Below are 17,703 nucleotides of genomic sequence, written 5' to 3'. Positions count from 1 at the left end.
CTGTTTAACCTTAAAACAGAGTAGGACAACTTCAGCCCAAGGACCATTTTAATTGCGATAGTTAAACCAGTCATAATGTGGTCATATTTGAAGTCAAGCAATGGCTTGTTTTAATGTGACACAGCTGTTGTGAGGCGTGCCTTGAAAGTGAATCACAAGCTGGCACGATCACAAACATGTCTGTTTGTGGTCTGTGACATCAATAAATGGTTTTACAGCGCCATCACATATCAGACTAACCACTGGTTTATAGTTGTACAAAACAACACTTTTTCTGTCAGTTATGAGATGGATGAGGAAATGGTTCTTAATATTCTCTCTCATCTCATGCCATCTTCTCTTCTTTGCACTTTGGTGTCTTTTCTGTCAATTCTGTTTTCTTGGCTCTTTGGCTTGGCTCTTGTTTTATGTCCTTATTGCAGGGCTCTACAGTGCGCCCATTTCACTTGCACATGCGAGTAAAAATGATGGCGTGCGAGTGCAAAAAAATATTTAGGCGCACTGGTGCGAATGACTTCTAACCATGTCAATGTTTGTCTACAAAATACACCTCAACATCGAGAAACATGTGCAAACCATAGAATCACGTCGCGAATGCAGCATAAAAACTACACCTCCCATCAACGTTAGCAGTTTCGCGTTGTGACTCGCTAGTAGTCGCTTCTATCAAATCCAAGAGCGCGCAGAAAAAGCGAAAAGTTAGACTAGCCAGCCAAGATGCAAAGATTGAAGAAATTAGTTCTTCTATCCAACAAATTCATCGGATATAGGAGGAACAGGCTGAGATTCTGAGAATGCAGTGAGAGAAGGAAAGGTAACCTAACATGCCTTTTAGCCCAGTTGACGTATTGGCTGCAATTATATGCAAAATATAGCTGTAGCGAACAGGCACAAAAGTAGCCTCCCGTAATACTCCCATATTATTCAAAGGTAGAACGCTACTGACAACTCCAGGCTTCCACGCATTCTTGTTTGTTTACACAGAATACAAGCTGAAGTGCAAAACGAAAGTAGGCCTAACGTTTGCCTACTGCCCCCATCAATGCAGATATATAAAAAAAAAAGGATAAAAAATATATATATCCTTGATAGCCTATGTTGGGTTTTGTGGAAGAGAAAATTGACTGTTTTAGTAGTAGTATTAGGCAGTATGCAGTCAGATAGGTCACCATGGGCATATTTGGAGTAGCTACAGATGGATTCACAAATAAATAAATTAGCCTACTGTACATTTGGCAGGATACTTGATATACAGGCTAAATGCAAATATGGCAATGTATTATATTATTTTACATTAACAAAATGTAGGAAAATAGAACAGACTGAAAATAAAGTAGGCACTGATCTTTAAAATCCTGGTTCCTGTAGCCTAAATGTTGTCAGTCATTCTTAATATTCGCAATTGGTGCACTGGCATGTTTAACTGTTAGCTGCAGTGTAATGTTAGATTATGTGTAAATTAAGTACAGAAGTGACTGTGCGCCCAAATTTTTGTCTGTGCTCCTAAATTTTTTGTGTGTTAGTGTAGAGCCCTGCCTTATTGCCTTAAGGATATTTGAGTCTGGATGAAAGATTGGCATCTTCAGCTTAATCTCTCAAGAACAGAGCTTTTGGTGTTTTCAGCTAAAAACAGCTATTCCCCAACAGATTAACATCCAGCTTGACTCATCTTCACTGACCCCAACTGAATCGGCACGTAACTTGGGCGTCATAATTGATGACCGACTTTGAGCATTTAGCCGCAATTGCAAAATCATGTTGGTCTGTCCTTTACAACATTAGGAAGATCAGACCTAATCTAACACAAGATTCCACACGTCTTGTACAGGCCATGGTTATCTCCAAACTAGACTATTGTAATTCACTGTTAGCGGGACTGCCTGCTTGTGTAGTAAGAACGTTGCAACAGATTCGGAATTCTGCAGCATCCCTAGTCTTCAATCAGCCGGCCTCTCTTAGTTACTCTCCATTGGCTCCCTATAGTGGCCAGAATTGCACTTAAATCTCTCACCTTGGCCTATAGGACACTTACTGGATCTGCTCCCTGCTATCTCAATTTTATGATCAAGCTGCTGTGTGGACATGCCATAAACGCATAAATTCAAGACTCTTTTCCTCAGTGGTTTCTTGTTGGTGGAATGAATTGCCAAGTGCTCTCCATTCCTGTGATAGTTTTGGGTCTTTCAAGAGGGGTCTAAAGGCATATCTGTTCAGCCTGCACTTTGTTAGTTAAGCGTTTCTTATGCGTTATGGTTATTATATATTATAGTATTTGTTAATTTTCATTGTTTATTTTCATTAGGTTATTGATTGCATTGACATTATTGTGTATTATTGCTATTATCCTTAATGTAGTCTTACCAACTTTTTAAAACTGTTCACTGTTAATTTAACTATTGTTTTATTTGTAAGTCGCTTTCGACAAAAGCGTCTGCCAAATCCCATAACCATCTCCTCTCTTCCACCCTCTTTTCACCTCTTCTTTCCTCTTTCCATTTAACACTTCTTCCCTTTCTCCCTCTTCTTTTATTCTCTTCTCCTTTCAACTCTTTCCTCTCCATTCTCCTGCCATTCCTCTGTCTTCTCCTCTCTTATCTCTCCTCCCTTCCTCTCCTCTTCTTGTCCACTCCGTCTTCCCCTCCACTTCTCCACCCCTCTCCTCCTCCCCTCCCTCCTCTCCTCTCCTCCTCTTCTTTCCTCCTCTCAGGAGTGATTGAGCGCTGGGAGCTTCTACAGGCGCAGGCCATGACCCAGGAGCTGAGCAGCCAGAGAGACCGCCAGCAGCTGACCTCTGACCTCAGTGACATCACTTCCTGGCTGGGCCAAGTGACGCCCGAGCTGCAGCAGCTGCAGAAGCCCGAGCCGGACGCCACCATCGAGGCCATGGAGGCTAAAGTCCGGCAGCTCAAGGTACGATGACAGAAAAATCATTGTCATAGTTGCCACTTAATGAACTAACTGTACCTAAGAAATCAGACATTACCATTTAATTATTATGATTCAACACACACACATAATGATAATTCTCCATTCTGACTGTCAAAGTTTAACTAATGTCATATAATGAACTTACGGTACCCAGAATATCTGACTTAATTTGACCATCTCATTCTTATGATTCAACACAAATTTGGCCAAAGTTGCACAAGTTGAACTCAATGCGTTTGAAGTTTGAAACTTTGCTCTGAGTTCGTATCCACTGAACCAATTTGTATGTCATTTTGAAGTACAGCTATGGCTATCAGATACTTTGATGTAGCGTGCCTACCATGGCTATGGTGTCTGAACTGTTTACTGTCTAAATCTAATGTGTCTACTGGGCTTTGTAAAACACCCTGAGACTATTTCAGACGTTTTTGGCATTAAAGAAATAAAATCAGATCAAATGTAATTGAATTACTTTGTTTACACTCTCCTCCCTCCATCTGCACTTCTCTCCTCCTCCACCACCCCTCTCCTCTCACGCACGTCACTGAATGACATCTATCTATCTATCTATTTATTTATTTATTTATTTATTTATTTATTTATCTATATCTGTCTATCTATCTATCTATCTATCTATCTATGTATCTCTATCTATCTATCTATCTATCTATTTATCTATCTATTTATCTATTTGTCTCTATCTGTCTGTCTATCTATCTATCTATCTATCTATCTATCTATCTATCTATCAATCCATCCATCCATCCATCCATCCATCCATCCATCCATTTATCCTCCCTTTGCTGTGTAGGAGATGCAGAAGACCTTTGCCCGCTACAAGGCCATGATGCTCTCTCTGAACCTGGGTGGCCAGCAGCTCCAGCAGCAGGGTGAGGGTGGTGCTAAGAGGCCTGAGTGCCTGGAGGACCCGGGGCGGCTGCATGAGGCCCTGCGCTCCATGAACCAGGGCTGGACAGAGGCCTGCTCACGCCTGGAGGCCTGGGAGAGCAGCCTGCGCACTACACTCATGCGCTGCCAGGTAGGAGAGCCGGACTTTAGCGCTTACTACACCAAATGTAGAGTATGTAAATCTAGAGGAAAATGTGTTGACATATCATAGGTACATAGCAGGTTTTAAGTATCAGTAATGTTAATTAATCCATTCATTCATTCGTTTATTCATGCATGCATGTATTCATTCATTCATTCATTGGGCTAGTGTGCTCTCAGGTGTGGTTTATTGCACTGAAAAGTTACAGTATGCTGTACATACAGGACATAACAGATTGTTTTGTGTACAAGGCCCTGACAGTCAGTCAATCAATGAATCAGACAATCAGTCTGCCTGAGAGTCAGTCAATTAGTCAGTCAACCCAGATATTCTTTAGAACGTTCATTTTCCAACATTCCCGTTACACTGGTGTGACGTAATGTTGGAAAATGAACGTTTTAACGAATATCTGGGTTCATTGAATTCAACATAGAATTGTAGAACCTTGAATTGTTGTGGAAGGGAATCTTATGTTAGAATGTTCAAAAACCACCACCCACTCACTCTTTGACCCCTGCCCTCTGCCTTCAGGAGTTCCATGAGACGTTGCACGCCCTCCTGCTGTGGCTGGCCCACGCAGATAGCAGGCGCTACACGGTGGACATACGCGATGAGTCCACCTCACTGACCGCCCTGCGCGACCACATGGCCACGCTAAAGGTAACAGTGATGTCCAGCCACCAACAGTACAGTCAAGCCAACACCAATGCCTGTCTACTTCAACAGCACTGAGAAAAGCCAGTTTAGATGGTGGAGCTATCTTACATTTGAATGCAATTGCCATGGGTTTTGAACACATTACAACATATTATATGTATATACTGTAGTACATATGCTATATATGCCGAACACACAGGATCCAAAATACATTCACTATACATAACAACACAGTATACATACGTATATATACTGCAGATCACTTTGGACAAAAGCGTCTGCCAAGTACAATAAACATAAACACAAACCTCTGATATGCACAGGAGTGTCTATACACATCTTTAACTAGTTGTTCTGATGTTTACGTGTTGTATTTCATAAGGTTCGTGTCAGCACACTTGTGTTTGCAATAACACATCCTGCATCCTGCTGATGGCTTTGATGACTGAGACTTTGAGAGGGGAAATACAGTATCTGATTAAATCAACCACTCAATCTCCCACTCTCTCTCTCACACACACTCTCTCTCTCACACACACTCTCTCTGCTCTCTTTCTCTCTCTCTCTCTCCCTCTCTCTCCCTCTCTCTCTCTCTTTCTTAATTTAATTCAATTCAATGAGCTTTATTGACTGTGCATTGTACAATATTGCCAAAGCATTAAGAACAGTAAAATAAACAGCAGTAATAATGTTAATGATAGTAATAACATATGATTTTCAATAATAGTAATATTAATAACGATAAAAAAAAAGAAATTATTAAGTTTAAAACGTATTTCTTCTTTTGTGGCATGCAGATACATATTTTGCTGCTGCTAGTGCAGTTTCTTTAATTTCTCCTAATATATATTAATTTTCCCTTCATTTGTTTGTTCTGTGAACTCTATATTAGATATTTTTTGCTTTTATGTAGAATTCACATCTCAGGTCTGTATAATGATTGCACTCAGTGAGAAAATGTAGCTCTGTTTCTACAGCACTCTGAGATCAGAGAGAGCCCAGTCTGGCTTCTCTAGGCTGCCAGGGGCCTCATTTATAAAGCGTTCTTACGCACATATTTGATCTTAGACCGTGCGTACGCTCAAATCCATGCCAACGCTCAGATTTATAAAAACCGTCTTTGACGTGGAAAAGTGCTTATCTCCACGTCAGGTTCAAACTTGACGTACAACCATTTCCTTGTGGTAATGCCTGGGTACTGCAAGTAATCTGAGGTCCAAGTGCGATGCATTTTTCAAAATTCCAAGACCAACGATCTTATGTCTTTCTTTGCCATATGCATGATCAATATCAGAAGATTTTTAAAGACGTTTTTGGACGCAGCTTAATGTTTCATGGTTTGGCATAAAACTGCTAATGAAAACTATAGCCCACTTAAGAAAGTGAAAATACGTATAGCTTACTTATTTCACAATATCTAAAAAAAAACCAAGACCTACGATAGAATAATTGAAACATTCTTACAGGTGATCTAGTATATTTAGTGTTCTCACCAATCTAATATTGACCATCAAATGTCCAATTGCCCTCGTTTAGGAGAGGAAGGCATTCAAAAAGGCATTCGAACAGTTTGATAATGTTGGAGGTTATTGTGCAGTATTGGGAATATAGGATAGTATTTGATCATACAGTTTTGAATGTTAAAAGTGAATAAACTTTTTTGAGAGGTGGATAAACTCTAATAAGAGGTGGGTAGGCCTAAACTCTATTTCTGAAATTTCAGAGGTGGATAAACTGCGTTTACTCGCGTTTAGCCTCCACTACATTCTAATTTGCGCTCATAGGCCTATTCCCGGCTTCGTAACAGAACGGTATTATTTGACTGTAAGCTATACAATGTAGGCTATAGATATTTTATATCATATATAGCCTACACAACCAAGGGACGGAAGTTATCCTCTGAAAGCAGGGCATCTTCATATTTAGTGTTGCGTAAAGATTTAGTGTTGCGTAAAGAGGTGCAGAGCGCGCACCTGTTTGCTTTTTTTGACTGGCAGTGCCCAAGATCAGTTGACAATACGTGAGTTGAATAATGTAGGATAAAATATAAAGGTAAGCCTAAAGCAAACAATAAAGGACAATGTTTAAGCCATTGGACATTATTGAAAGAAAATGATAGCAAAGATATGCAGAATGAATGAAAAATGACCGGCGAACTAGGCTACTTTTTCAGCAAAAACATAGCCTACCCTAAAAGAAACGTTAAGCCTACATGACATATCACGCTTATAATTTAGTCCTCTGTTTTGTAGGCTAAATCAGCATATTACCCTGGGTCATATTGGAAACGTACAGTAGCCTACTGTACCATAACGTACAGGATTATATAGGCCTAGAGGTCTTTCCTTCATAAGCTAGTCCTAGCCTTTTTTTTCCTACAAAGTAGGCCTAAACATACGAAATGTTGATTATTCACATTACTGCAAGCAAAAGGAATGAAAGCGAGCAGAGGACAATAGACATGGATGCATATGATCTCTTTCCAGAAAGCTTTGCTGGAAAAAACATAAGGTAAGCTATTCGAACTGACGCATATAGGCTAGTTAACATCAGATGGCAAAGGCTAGGCCTATACAATGTTTTCAATATATAATTTTACATAAGCTACAGCTTTTAGGCCATTGATTTCATTAACACATATGCTAATGATATTGATGAGGGGGTGTTTACAAGGCGGAGACCTAAAACCATCCGGCTGCGCACAAGTTGACGTTCATTTGTGATTTATAATGGGCACATCTGGAAGGGTGGCGTACGCACGTTTTTTTGTGCGTACGTTCGTTTTCTCTGAATCACACGTACGATCATTTCAGAAATGATCTAAGATCAAATGAAGGATGGTTTCTACGCAACCCTTTTATAAATGAGGCCCCAGGTCTGCTTTCGCCTTCCATGTTCTATGGCCAGGTTGTGCTCACTGAGTCTGTACATTATCAAGGATTTTGAAGTTTTTTGTCTATTAGTGTATCAAGATAAGGGGCTAATTTGTAGTCATGGTTAAGGGCCAAATAGCATTCGAGTTTGTGTTGGGTTTTGGTGACTTAGTTCCAATATGTAATATACATTTCTTTCTCAGTGTATGTTATTTTGTTAGTGTTGATTTTCTCTGATAGATGAATTTTGTCTTGGTGGTTTAGATTAGTCAGATTAGTGGGTGTGATATTAGTCAATTCTATTATGAGTTGGCTGATGGGACTCATCTCAGGGTTTGTCTCTTGGCTTTTGACAGCTTCATGATGTAGTGAATTGGGGTCACAGTTCTGTTCACAGTTCACACTCACGCTGTCTCTCTCTCTCTCTCGGCACACACTCCTCGCTTCATCCACCCACGTGTACCGCTCTCCTCCCTCTCTCTCTCTCTCTCTCTCTCTCAAATCAAATCAAATCAAATGGTGCTTTTTTGGCATGAATGAGTTAAGTCATTGTTGCCAAAGCTACAGGTATAACATGTTAATAATCAACTTTACATTAATATTGGTATAGAGATAAAATGTAATAATGAAAGAAAAAATAATAATAATATTAAAAGGGATAAAATTCTCTCTCGGCACACACTTCTCGCCTCGGCCACCCACGTGCATCGCTTCTCTTCCGTCCCGCTCTTACTCAAGGGGCGAAACCATATGTGCTCCCTTTCCATGTACTGCAGCTGATTTTTCTCTGAAACATCATTACTTCTGTTTGACATCTCCTGCCTGAGTCAACCAGCTCAGTAATAAGTAAAAAGAGTTTTTTTTTCTGAGTAATGAGATTTGTTCAGTTCATCTGCTCACAACCCCGATGATGATGTTCCATTGCTCAGAATTTATTGAGCCACTCAACTGTTGCCCAGAACGACAAAACTGTAAGGCAGTGGTCAGCACATGTGTTTACACTCCACATTAGTGCTGAGAGGAGAGGAGAGGAAAGGGCGAGGAGAAGAGAGGAGAGGAGAGGCTCTGCCTGTCTTGTATTATGATGCCATGAAATTCTCTCCATCCAAATGATTAAATGTAGTCAAATGCCGAGTCAAAGGGAGACTGGAGATATGGGGGTAAAGTAGACGTGGTCTGGAGGTTTACACCTTTGTTCTCTCTCTGGCCCATTCCCAGCCTGGCAGATGCAGATTAAAGGTGTTCTTATTTATTTATTTATTTTTCATTGTAACCTGTGTACTTGCTATTAAGCACCTTGAGACTATTTCAACCGTTAATGTAGAATAAATAAAATTCACTTCAGTTCAACTCAACTGGATTGGATTGAATTGAGCAGAACTCGGCTGGACAGAACTGAATGGAACTGGTGTACTCTAGACTGGGCTGGGCTGAGTCTGAGCTGAACTGATCTGAATTTATCTGAATTCAATGGAATGGAAACAAATAGAATTGATTCAAACCGAATCGAGTCGAATCAATTCGAATTCAACCAACCTGAAATGACTTGAATTGAGTTGAATTGAGCTGAATGTAAAGTGTGTGTGTGTGTGTGTGTGTGTGTCTCTCTCTCTCTCCTGCCCAGGGCCTTGAGGAGGAGCTGCGTGAGCGACAGAGGCAGGTGGGCTCGCTCCAGGAGCTCACAGCCCAGCTGCTCCCCGAGGCCAGTGCAGAAGACAGCATCGAGGCCCGCGAGAAGCTACACGTCATCGGTAACAAGCTGAGGCTACTGCTGCGCCAAGTGGGCCAAGACCTCTGCACCGTCCAGAAGCGACTGGTGAGACTCGCACGTTATTTGTTTGTTTGTCTGTTTGTTTTACTTGTTTGTTTGCTTGCATACTTGATGGGTGGGCCAGGACCTCCACACCATGCAGAGGAGACTGGTGAGACTAATTTGTTTGTTTGTTTGTTTGTTTGTATGTTTACTTGCTTGCTTGCTTGCTCGCTTGATTATTTGCTTGTGTGTGTTTGTCAATGTACAATATTTTTAGAGTCATAGATCTGATTATGCATCAGTGTAGAGTTTTTTGTAGAATTTGAAATGTGCATAAATAGGTAGTCAAACACAACCCAAAAGGAGGACATTTCAGGCAGCAGTTTTGAAGCACCAGTGCTCAGGACTTTGGATTTTTGTCTGTCTTTCTGTAGACATTTGAGAGAGACTTTCCTAATCTCTGAGACTAGCTGGATTGTTACATTAGAATGACTCTGTGTGGCACTATTACCAGCTCAGAGAGTCTATTTCTAGGGAGGACAGAAGGTACTGATTGAACATGAGGCAAAATGGATGCATCAGTAATGGCAGAGGATCCAGAGAAACCAGTATAAAAAGCACTCAGTGAACTGACCACTCCCAAATAGCCTCTCTTTTCCACAGTAAATGTCTTCAGAAGATAATGATTCTGAAATACATTCATAGCTGTGGAGCTTTCAGGGAAAAAATGTGTGTGCCATCCCTGAGCTTTTTTGAAATATTAAGATTGGAAACGTTTCTGTGAGCAGTCAAAGCCTTATTTGGGGTTGTTCAGACGAACAGGGGCAGTCTTTGACTTCAGTCAAGGAACTCTAAAGTGCCATGTTGATTGTTCTTACTGCTATGGTGCTAACAGGGCCAGTCTTTGACTGCAGTCAAGGAACTCTAACTCTCGCTCTAGTCACATTAGCTACAAAAGACAGCGACCAACTTCCCGTTGAGTGGGCTGTTAATAAGGCTGTACTCCGTTGTTGATTTCTTGCTAGGTATTGCAAAATATAAGGCCACAAACCCTGAACTTACATGTTAATACAGAAATATTGCCTTCCATGAGTTAGCTCCGCCATCTTGGATAAAGTTTTTGAGGTAACTTTCAAGCAACGAACGTCACGTCACCTTCACTCCGATTGGCAGTCGCTTTGTTGCATCGCTCAGCATTTGCATAAAATAGACTTCTTGTCTATTTTGGCCCCGCCTTTGCTCGTGGCAACGGCAAGCTCATCACTTGTCGCTGGCAAACGGCCACTCCTATTGAAAATGAATGGGAGCCTGCTGCTTTGCCGCTGTCTCTTGTAGCTAATGTGACTGTGGGCTAACACCATGCAGCAGTAGCCGCAGAGCCAGCAGCCGCTTAAAGCACAGTATTTTTTTTAAAGCTGAGTAGTAGAAAGGAACATTGAGGAACTGTAGTGTAAAATGCGGAGGACTGATATAAAATTATTGAGTTTCTATTTTGGACAATGGTACTCTTGGGCCCCTGTAATAGCCAAATAGCTATCTTTTCTGACAGAGTTTCTGTTTGTCACACTAAACCTGCCTTTGTAAATGGTTGCAGGACTCAGCTGAATCGCTGCATCAAAGCAGGCAGCTGGCAAGAATCCCGGGATCGAAGGTAGGTACAAGCCCTCAAAGCCATCAGCAATTATCCACTTATAGTTCATTTCCGTCTGACAGAGTGGAAAAAACACCACTGTCAGTGAACAGAGGGTAATCAGAGCAGCTTGAAAGACTAGCGCTAGCGTAGAGAGACATATTGCTAATGTTCACCTCAATTCTCCTCAAGTTGAGAGAAAAAGAGCACCACTGAAGAGATACTACTGTAAGTGTATAATGTACAGGTTATCCTCGAGCAGTTTACAAACACCCCTGTTTTGCAGCCCTTGGTGTTTTTTGCATGTTGTCCAAAATTTTTATCTAAAGATGGACAGAATCAGAGGTCGCTGCGTATTCAGTTTTGAATCCATGTTTGTGTGTTGATGTACTGTAAGCAGTGTGATTGACAGGCCTGTGTTCCATTCCCTGTAGGATTCCCCATCTGAAGCAGGAGGCAGACGATCGCCAACAGGCAGCAGGTGAGACACATGCGCACACACACCACATATGGGCATAAACACACACCAGTGGCGATTGCTGCTCTTTGGAACAGGGGAAGCTCTGATAAAAATGGTCAATTATCAAATTAATATTATTAAGGTGCTATATTGTTCTTTGAGGGCAAAAATTATCCCAAAACCCAGAATAGGCCAAACAGTAGGCTATAGAGTTGGTATGGCAGACATGGCATAATGTAGCCTACAACGTTATATAGCGCGCTACCTAACTTAGCCTAAATACACAACTGAAACAAAAGCAAGTCACAAACTCTGTAACTCCAGATCACGGTTTTATTTACAGTATGCTATTTACAAAGACAAATAGAAACCGACTGTATTGCTCCCAAATTATGAGAATTTGAGCTGCAACTTGCCTTGCCTCTTGACTTCACCTGCCAACGTTAACACATCCCTTGAACTTGAACCACTTCCTGTCAGATCGCGACATATGCTGTCAATCAAAAAGAGTCCAGCCTCTATGACGGTTCCTCCAATCATCATACAGAAGCTCGGCGTCCGGGCCATCCCACTGTCCCATAGACCTCTCCGGAATAAGTCCCGCCTCCGTAACTTCCGTATCCATCCAACTAACGGGCATCGAATGTCTATGGGAAATAACATGGCATTTCGAAATATCATACCGGTAAAACATCTTTAGGTGGCGAAGTAGAAAAAAATGGTGGCCTACACACTTCTGCCATCTAGTTTCCACTGGGTGTTTTGATTGTCGGTGCTGTTAAAGTAGAAATATATCAGTAAGAAGCACTAAGCTAACGCAAGCTTCAGACGCCGCGACTCCCCCAGTCAAGGTTGCATAGCAACGGCAATGTTTCATAGTTTGTCTTCACCGAAATGGAGTTCGTGACACCAGAGCCTGTCTACGGAGGTGGCACTAACCCTGCGTGAAATCATCATGTTTGATAGGTTGTTAATACATTCTGAAAACGTTACTGTTCTGATCAAGGTCATGCAAAATAAAGCTATCGACTCAATACGATTCAGCCTCTGATTCCTAGTCTGCTTATCATTATCTGTTATTCGTGAAAAAAAATCTCATCTCGTCATGTCTTTAGTGTCTTCGTCGGCAATTTCTTTCTTTTTCAAATATCTCAATAACAGCCAACAAACTCGCACAGTCAAACCAAAGTTAAGTCATGTTGAAAAGAGGCTGAACCAAAGATTCTATAGTTAACTTATAGTTAGCTTTATCAACGTCTCTGGCTGAACCTTGCAAACGATTTACATTTATAGACCACTGAAACCACGCATGAATCACACATGAAAATGACCATCACGTTAGGTTGTGACTGGGTTGTGAGCAAGATCTAAAGCCCTCCTCCTCCAGCGTACATCGGAACTAGCTCCCGGTTAGCATTAATAATCGCTTACTACTTAAACGGCACCGACAATCAAAAAATCCAGTGAAAACTAGATGGCATGACATGAAGTGTGTAGGCCAATCGGCCCACCAGCTTTTAGATAGATAGATAGATAGATAGATAGATAGATAGATACTTTATTGATCCTCAAGGGATCTACTTTTTCTTTGTCACCTACAGAGTTTAGCAGGTACGATCTTTCGAAACGCCATGTTATTTCCCATAGACATTTGACGACCGGAAGTTGGATGGATACGGAAGTTACGGAGGCGGGACTTATTCTGGAGAGGTCTATTCACCCCCAGAGACGCCGGGCTTCCCTGGAAATGATGATTTTGTGGCACTTGTCCAATAAACGTGTAGCTTTTCTGCACTGAGATCAGCCCACTCTGTAGTGCCATTGAAAGTCCAGTGAAGCCGAGCATTTATGGGGTTTTTGCATGTTTTTTTGATGGATCGTGTCGTCACAGCAATGTATTACGGGTGCGAAATCACGATAAATGACCGGCAAAACCTTATTGCTGAACAAACTAGCCATGAAGATGAACATGTTTTCAGCATGTTCTAGTTGGAATAGTAGGCTAGCTAATGTAATAGTGTTATTTGATGCGATTTTCCATGATATTTTAGAGGAGGCTGAGCTTCCCCTGTAGTCTTCGAGCAATCGCCTCGGACACACACACACACACACACACACACACACAGTCAAGCAAATCACACACAGTCACCATACCAATGTGCCTTAAGGAAAGTGGAAATCTTTTTTTCTCTGTGTAAGTAAGTAATTAAGACTGTGAATTCCATTACCTACAGAAATGGTCACTTCATGCCCTAAACCTTAAGTTGGGTTGATGCCCAGGGGACCCTGGTTCGTGTCCAGCCTGAGGTCATTTCCCGAACCCACACTCCCCATCTCTCTCCCACTCATTTCCGGCCTTCTCTCCACTGTCCTGTTAGTAAAGGCATGAAAAGACCAAAAATAAATCTATAAAAAAACAATAACAAAAACTTGAGTTGATAACATTTATAAACCAATGGGGCTGTAATTATATTTCAATATGATTATGGTTAATATGACTTTATTTCTGTGTGTGCGCGTTATTTTTCCTATAATTATTTAAATTACATGACCTTATGTGTGTGTCTGTCATTAATATGAATTTATTTCTGTGTGCGCGTGGTATTTTTCCTATAATTATTTAAATTACATGACCATATGTGTGTGTCTGTGTTGACGTTTGTGTGTATCTTTCCTTAATTATTTCAACATTTCAATATGACATATCTCAATATGTTTGTTTGTTTCTTCCTGGGCGTCAGGGCGGAGAAACGTGAGCCGTCCCCACAGCGCTCCTTCTTCCAGCGGGTGCTGCGCGCCGCCTTCCCCCTGCACCTGCTCTTCCTGCTGCTGCTGGTGCTCGCCTGCCTGGTGCCTCTGTCCGAGGACGATTACAGCTGCACGCTCGCCAACAACTTCGCCCGCTCTTTCTACCCTATGCTGCGCTACACCAACGGACCGCCACCCACGTGACGGGCAACATGAGCGCGCATGCACACACACACACACACACACACACACACAAGTACACGGAGACTGAAGCACATATGTATGATGTGGGTGCTGGTGTATTTGAAACCGTTGTTGTCTGAGGATGGTTTCAGCTGCAGGGTCGCCAGCAAATTCACCACTCCTTCCACCTGAGGATGCTGTGCTTCACCAATGACCCACTGCCTACGAGACATGCGCTCACACACATGCACACACACACACATACTGTTAAATGCAAAACAATGATCTGTTGATCACACAAATATAGACTGACTCTCAGGCACACATACAGTAATAGCACTGGTCCCACGCACGCACGCACGCACACACACACACACACACACACACACACACACACACACACACACACACACACAATGACCAATTGGCTGGCCTGCTTCCAAAGCTGACCCATCCATTTTCTCTGACCTCTCCAAAGGGAGGGGAAAACGCCGCTACTGTCCCAAAAAAATAGAGAAAGAGAAAGAAAAAATCTATTTTTAAAACACCTGTTATTTATGAATTTATGACAAATTATGATTTTTTTGTACTATTTATTCCCAGAGAGATAAAAAGAAGCCATACTCTGAATGAATTTTGATGTAACATTTCCTCTGAGACACTTTGTGAAACTGGCTGAAATTTTCTAATAATTAATGTGCAAGATATAGCAAAGCTGACTTTCTGTTTATTTTGTTTTGTTTTGTTTTGTTTTGTTTGGTTTTTGTAGCTCCAGTTAACTTTTTCCTAAATCAAGATATCGAAAAATGACTGAAAAAAATGCATTATTTTGTTGTAATGTTTTAGTCATGAAACAAGCAGAGTAAGAAGTTCTGGTGTAATTATTTGATTTTATTTTGCTTATAAAATCCTGCTTTATACTCTGCTGTAGATTCTGTAATACAGATGTGTGTTGAGAAGTTACAAAAAACTCTCGGGTCCACTGGAGAAAAACTAATATCTAGTGATTGACAAGGACAAGAAAGAAACACACAACTTACTCATTTTATTCTCTTAGCCGCACTGTCTGTCACATAATTCAGTTCTATTGTGTTGTTTTAACTCATTGCTTCACATGGACATTGTCATCTTTATCCATGTTTAAAATGCATTTTAAAAGTATCGCATTTTAAAAGTAGTGACTAAACGGTTGAGGTTGGTTTCGTATTTGATTTATGACTGTAGTGTAAATATTTCTTTGGTGATCACGGCATTGTTAATTATGACGCCTTGGTCATCACACACACATAGATGACTTTTGATTGTCTATTTATGAGAGCAATTGGTGCGTGTCCAACAGCTGACAATAAACACGGTTTGTCATTTGCAATTGGTCAGACCTGTGTTGTTTATAGAGCACATTTCACATCACACAAAGATCCAGGTCAATGATATGAACATTATGTAACTTACACAACATATCATTACTGTAATAAAAATTACTTGGTCTCATAAAAGAAAAGACTAAAGAAAAGTTTCTGATATCCTTCCTGACGGAAAATTTGACAACAACAACACTGAGTCACCAACGTTTTTTCATGGATTTTAATATCACAAGTGTGTTTCCTTTCAGACAGGCTCGCCGTAACCTTGACATTTAAAGCGTTCACATTACACATTTAAAAGCCTGATTACATTAGTTCCCTTTGAGGGTAGAAATCACTGCTTAAGAGGAAAGGAGGAAAGGAGAGAGAAAGAGAAAGAGAGGGGTCATGAATACAATAACTACAAAAGACACTTGTACAACAAACCTGTGTTACTAGACTCTTTGGAACAGCTCACTGAACAATAAAAAATACATTTAATTCGGTAAGGAAATGCATTATTAAATTTAAGGCATTAATCAAAAGCCTTACAGGCTGCAATGTTTTATTTTTTTTAATACATTCATTTACTCATTGAGACAGGAATTAAGCTTTAAATGGCTACAAACAACTTTCTCTTGTTAACTTTATCTTGTCTCATTAATCAACAACTGTTCATTGCAGTGTGAGTGTGTGTGCTCCTCTGGGCCTGCTGACCTATTTAAACACATGCATGCACGCACGCACACAGGATGCACACACACACACACACGCATGCACACACACACACACACACAGTCCTTCTAACCTCAGTCCTTTCGGAGTCCCTCTCTCGGTCAGGCACTCAGAAGTCAAGGTTTATCCTGAGCCTACCACTAGACAGACTATGTAATGTTCTTGTTGTCATCCCCATAGGATCTGTGGAGATAGTGGGTGCTAGCAGTACATTGATTGTGGTGTGTGGTGTGTTTGGATTTAATTCTTCCAAATTGGTCATTTTTATGAGTAAGGTGTATAAGTTCCAGAAAAGGTTCTTGAGGGAGACACTTAAAGGAGAATTCCGGTGTGATATTGACCTAAAGTGTATTGAAACATGATACCGAGTGTGAACGTATGTCTCATAGCCCATCTCGGCTTGTCCCCTGCACTCCAAAATCTGGCGCTAGTTAGCCGATGCTACCAACAGCTTTTTCAATTGTGGTGCTTCGGCATCGGGCTAGCCATGCAAATAAATCACTGTTTTACACCATTTATGATAAGGGATCAGATTCCAAAAATAATTCAGTGGAAATGCATGGATTCCAGTTGCTGCTACTGGAAGAAACTGGAATCCATGCATTTCCACTGAATTATTTTTGGAATCTGATCCCTTATCATACCTGTTCATTCTTACTTGTCGCTCGACTTATCGTGACTAAATTCAAGATGGCTGCAAACGCTAAACTTCGTGAAGATACTGTCTGTATAAATCGTCTTGTAAGTAAACTACCAGTGCTTTTTCAAAGTTCTCAATGTCTCGTTTTAAATGTCAGGGCCCTCGGAAGTCTACCAATGAAGTGTGGAGATACATTGAGCCTCGTAAATGGTGTAAAACAGTGATTTATTTGCATGGCTAGCCCGATGCCGAAGCACCACAATTGAAAAAGCTGTTGGTAGCATCGGCTAACTAGCGCCAGATTTTGGAGTGCAGGGGACAAGCCGAGATGGGCTATGAGACATACGTTCACACTCGGTATCATGTTTCAATACACTTTAGGTCAATATCACACCGGAATTCTCCTTTAAAAAACACCCAACCCTACCCCAACCCCGTCCCCACCCCCCCACCCACCCAACACCCCGAAAAAAGTGCAAACATACGACGGTGCAAACATTTGGTGACTGAGAAACTGGTGAGACAGAATGGACTTCTACAGTGGGCAAAAAACATTGATGAATGACCACAGTATAGGATGCTGCAGTGAAATGAGTAAGACGAAGATTGTGATGGTCACTAAAGATTCAATGGATCATTTTTTGCAGGGAATCTGAATCACAAAAAAAATATAACAGAACAATGTTCTGCAAAAGCACGCCT

General features: G+C 41.1%; 1 protein-coding gene across 1 annotated transcript in view; it reads left to right on the top strand.

The window, feature by feature from the left end:
- Window positions 1-15,652, top strand: part of syne2a (spectrin repeat containing, nuclear envelope 2a) — a 140,948-nt gene extending 125,296 nt beyond the window's left edge. Inside the window, 7 exon segments of the mRNA XM_076273191.1 lie at window positions 2,708-2,910; window positions 3,740-3,967; window positions 4,511-4,639; window positions 9,134-9,325; window positions 10,857-10,913; window positions 11,327-11,373; window positions 14,094-15,652. Coding sequence (XP_076129306.1) covers window positions 2,708-2,910; window positions 3,740-3,967; window positions 4,511-4,639; window positions 9,134-9,325; window positions 10,857-10,913; window positions 11,327-11,373; window positions 14,094-14,304 — 1,067 coding nt within the window. The 3' untranslated portion in view covers window positions 14,305-15,652.
- The last annotated feature ends 2,051 nt before the right edge of the window (window positions 15,653-17,703 follow it).

This window comes from Alosa pseudoharengus, unplaced genomic scaffold (assembly GCF_046254945.1).
Source record: "Alosa pseudoharengus isolate Yale_2024_CS ecotype anadromous, Long Island Sound unplaced genomic scaffold, YU_APseudo_1.1 YU_APseudo_1.1_scf_7, whole genome shotgun sequence".
Classification (NCBI taxonomy): domain Eukaryota; kingdom Metazoa; phylum Chordata; class Actinopteri; order Clupeiformes; family Clupeidae; genus Alosa; species Alosa pseudoharengus.
Note: the sequence above shows the minus strand (reverse complement) of the source record. Positions and strands in the feature narration are given on the sequence as shown.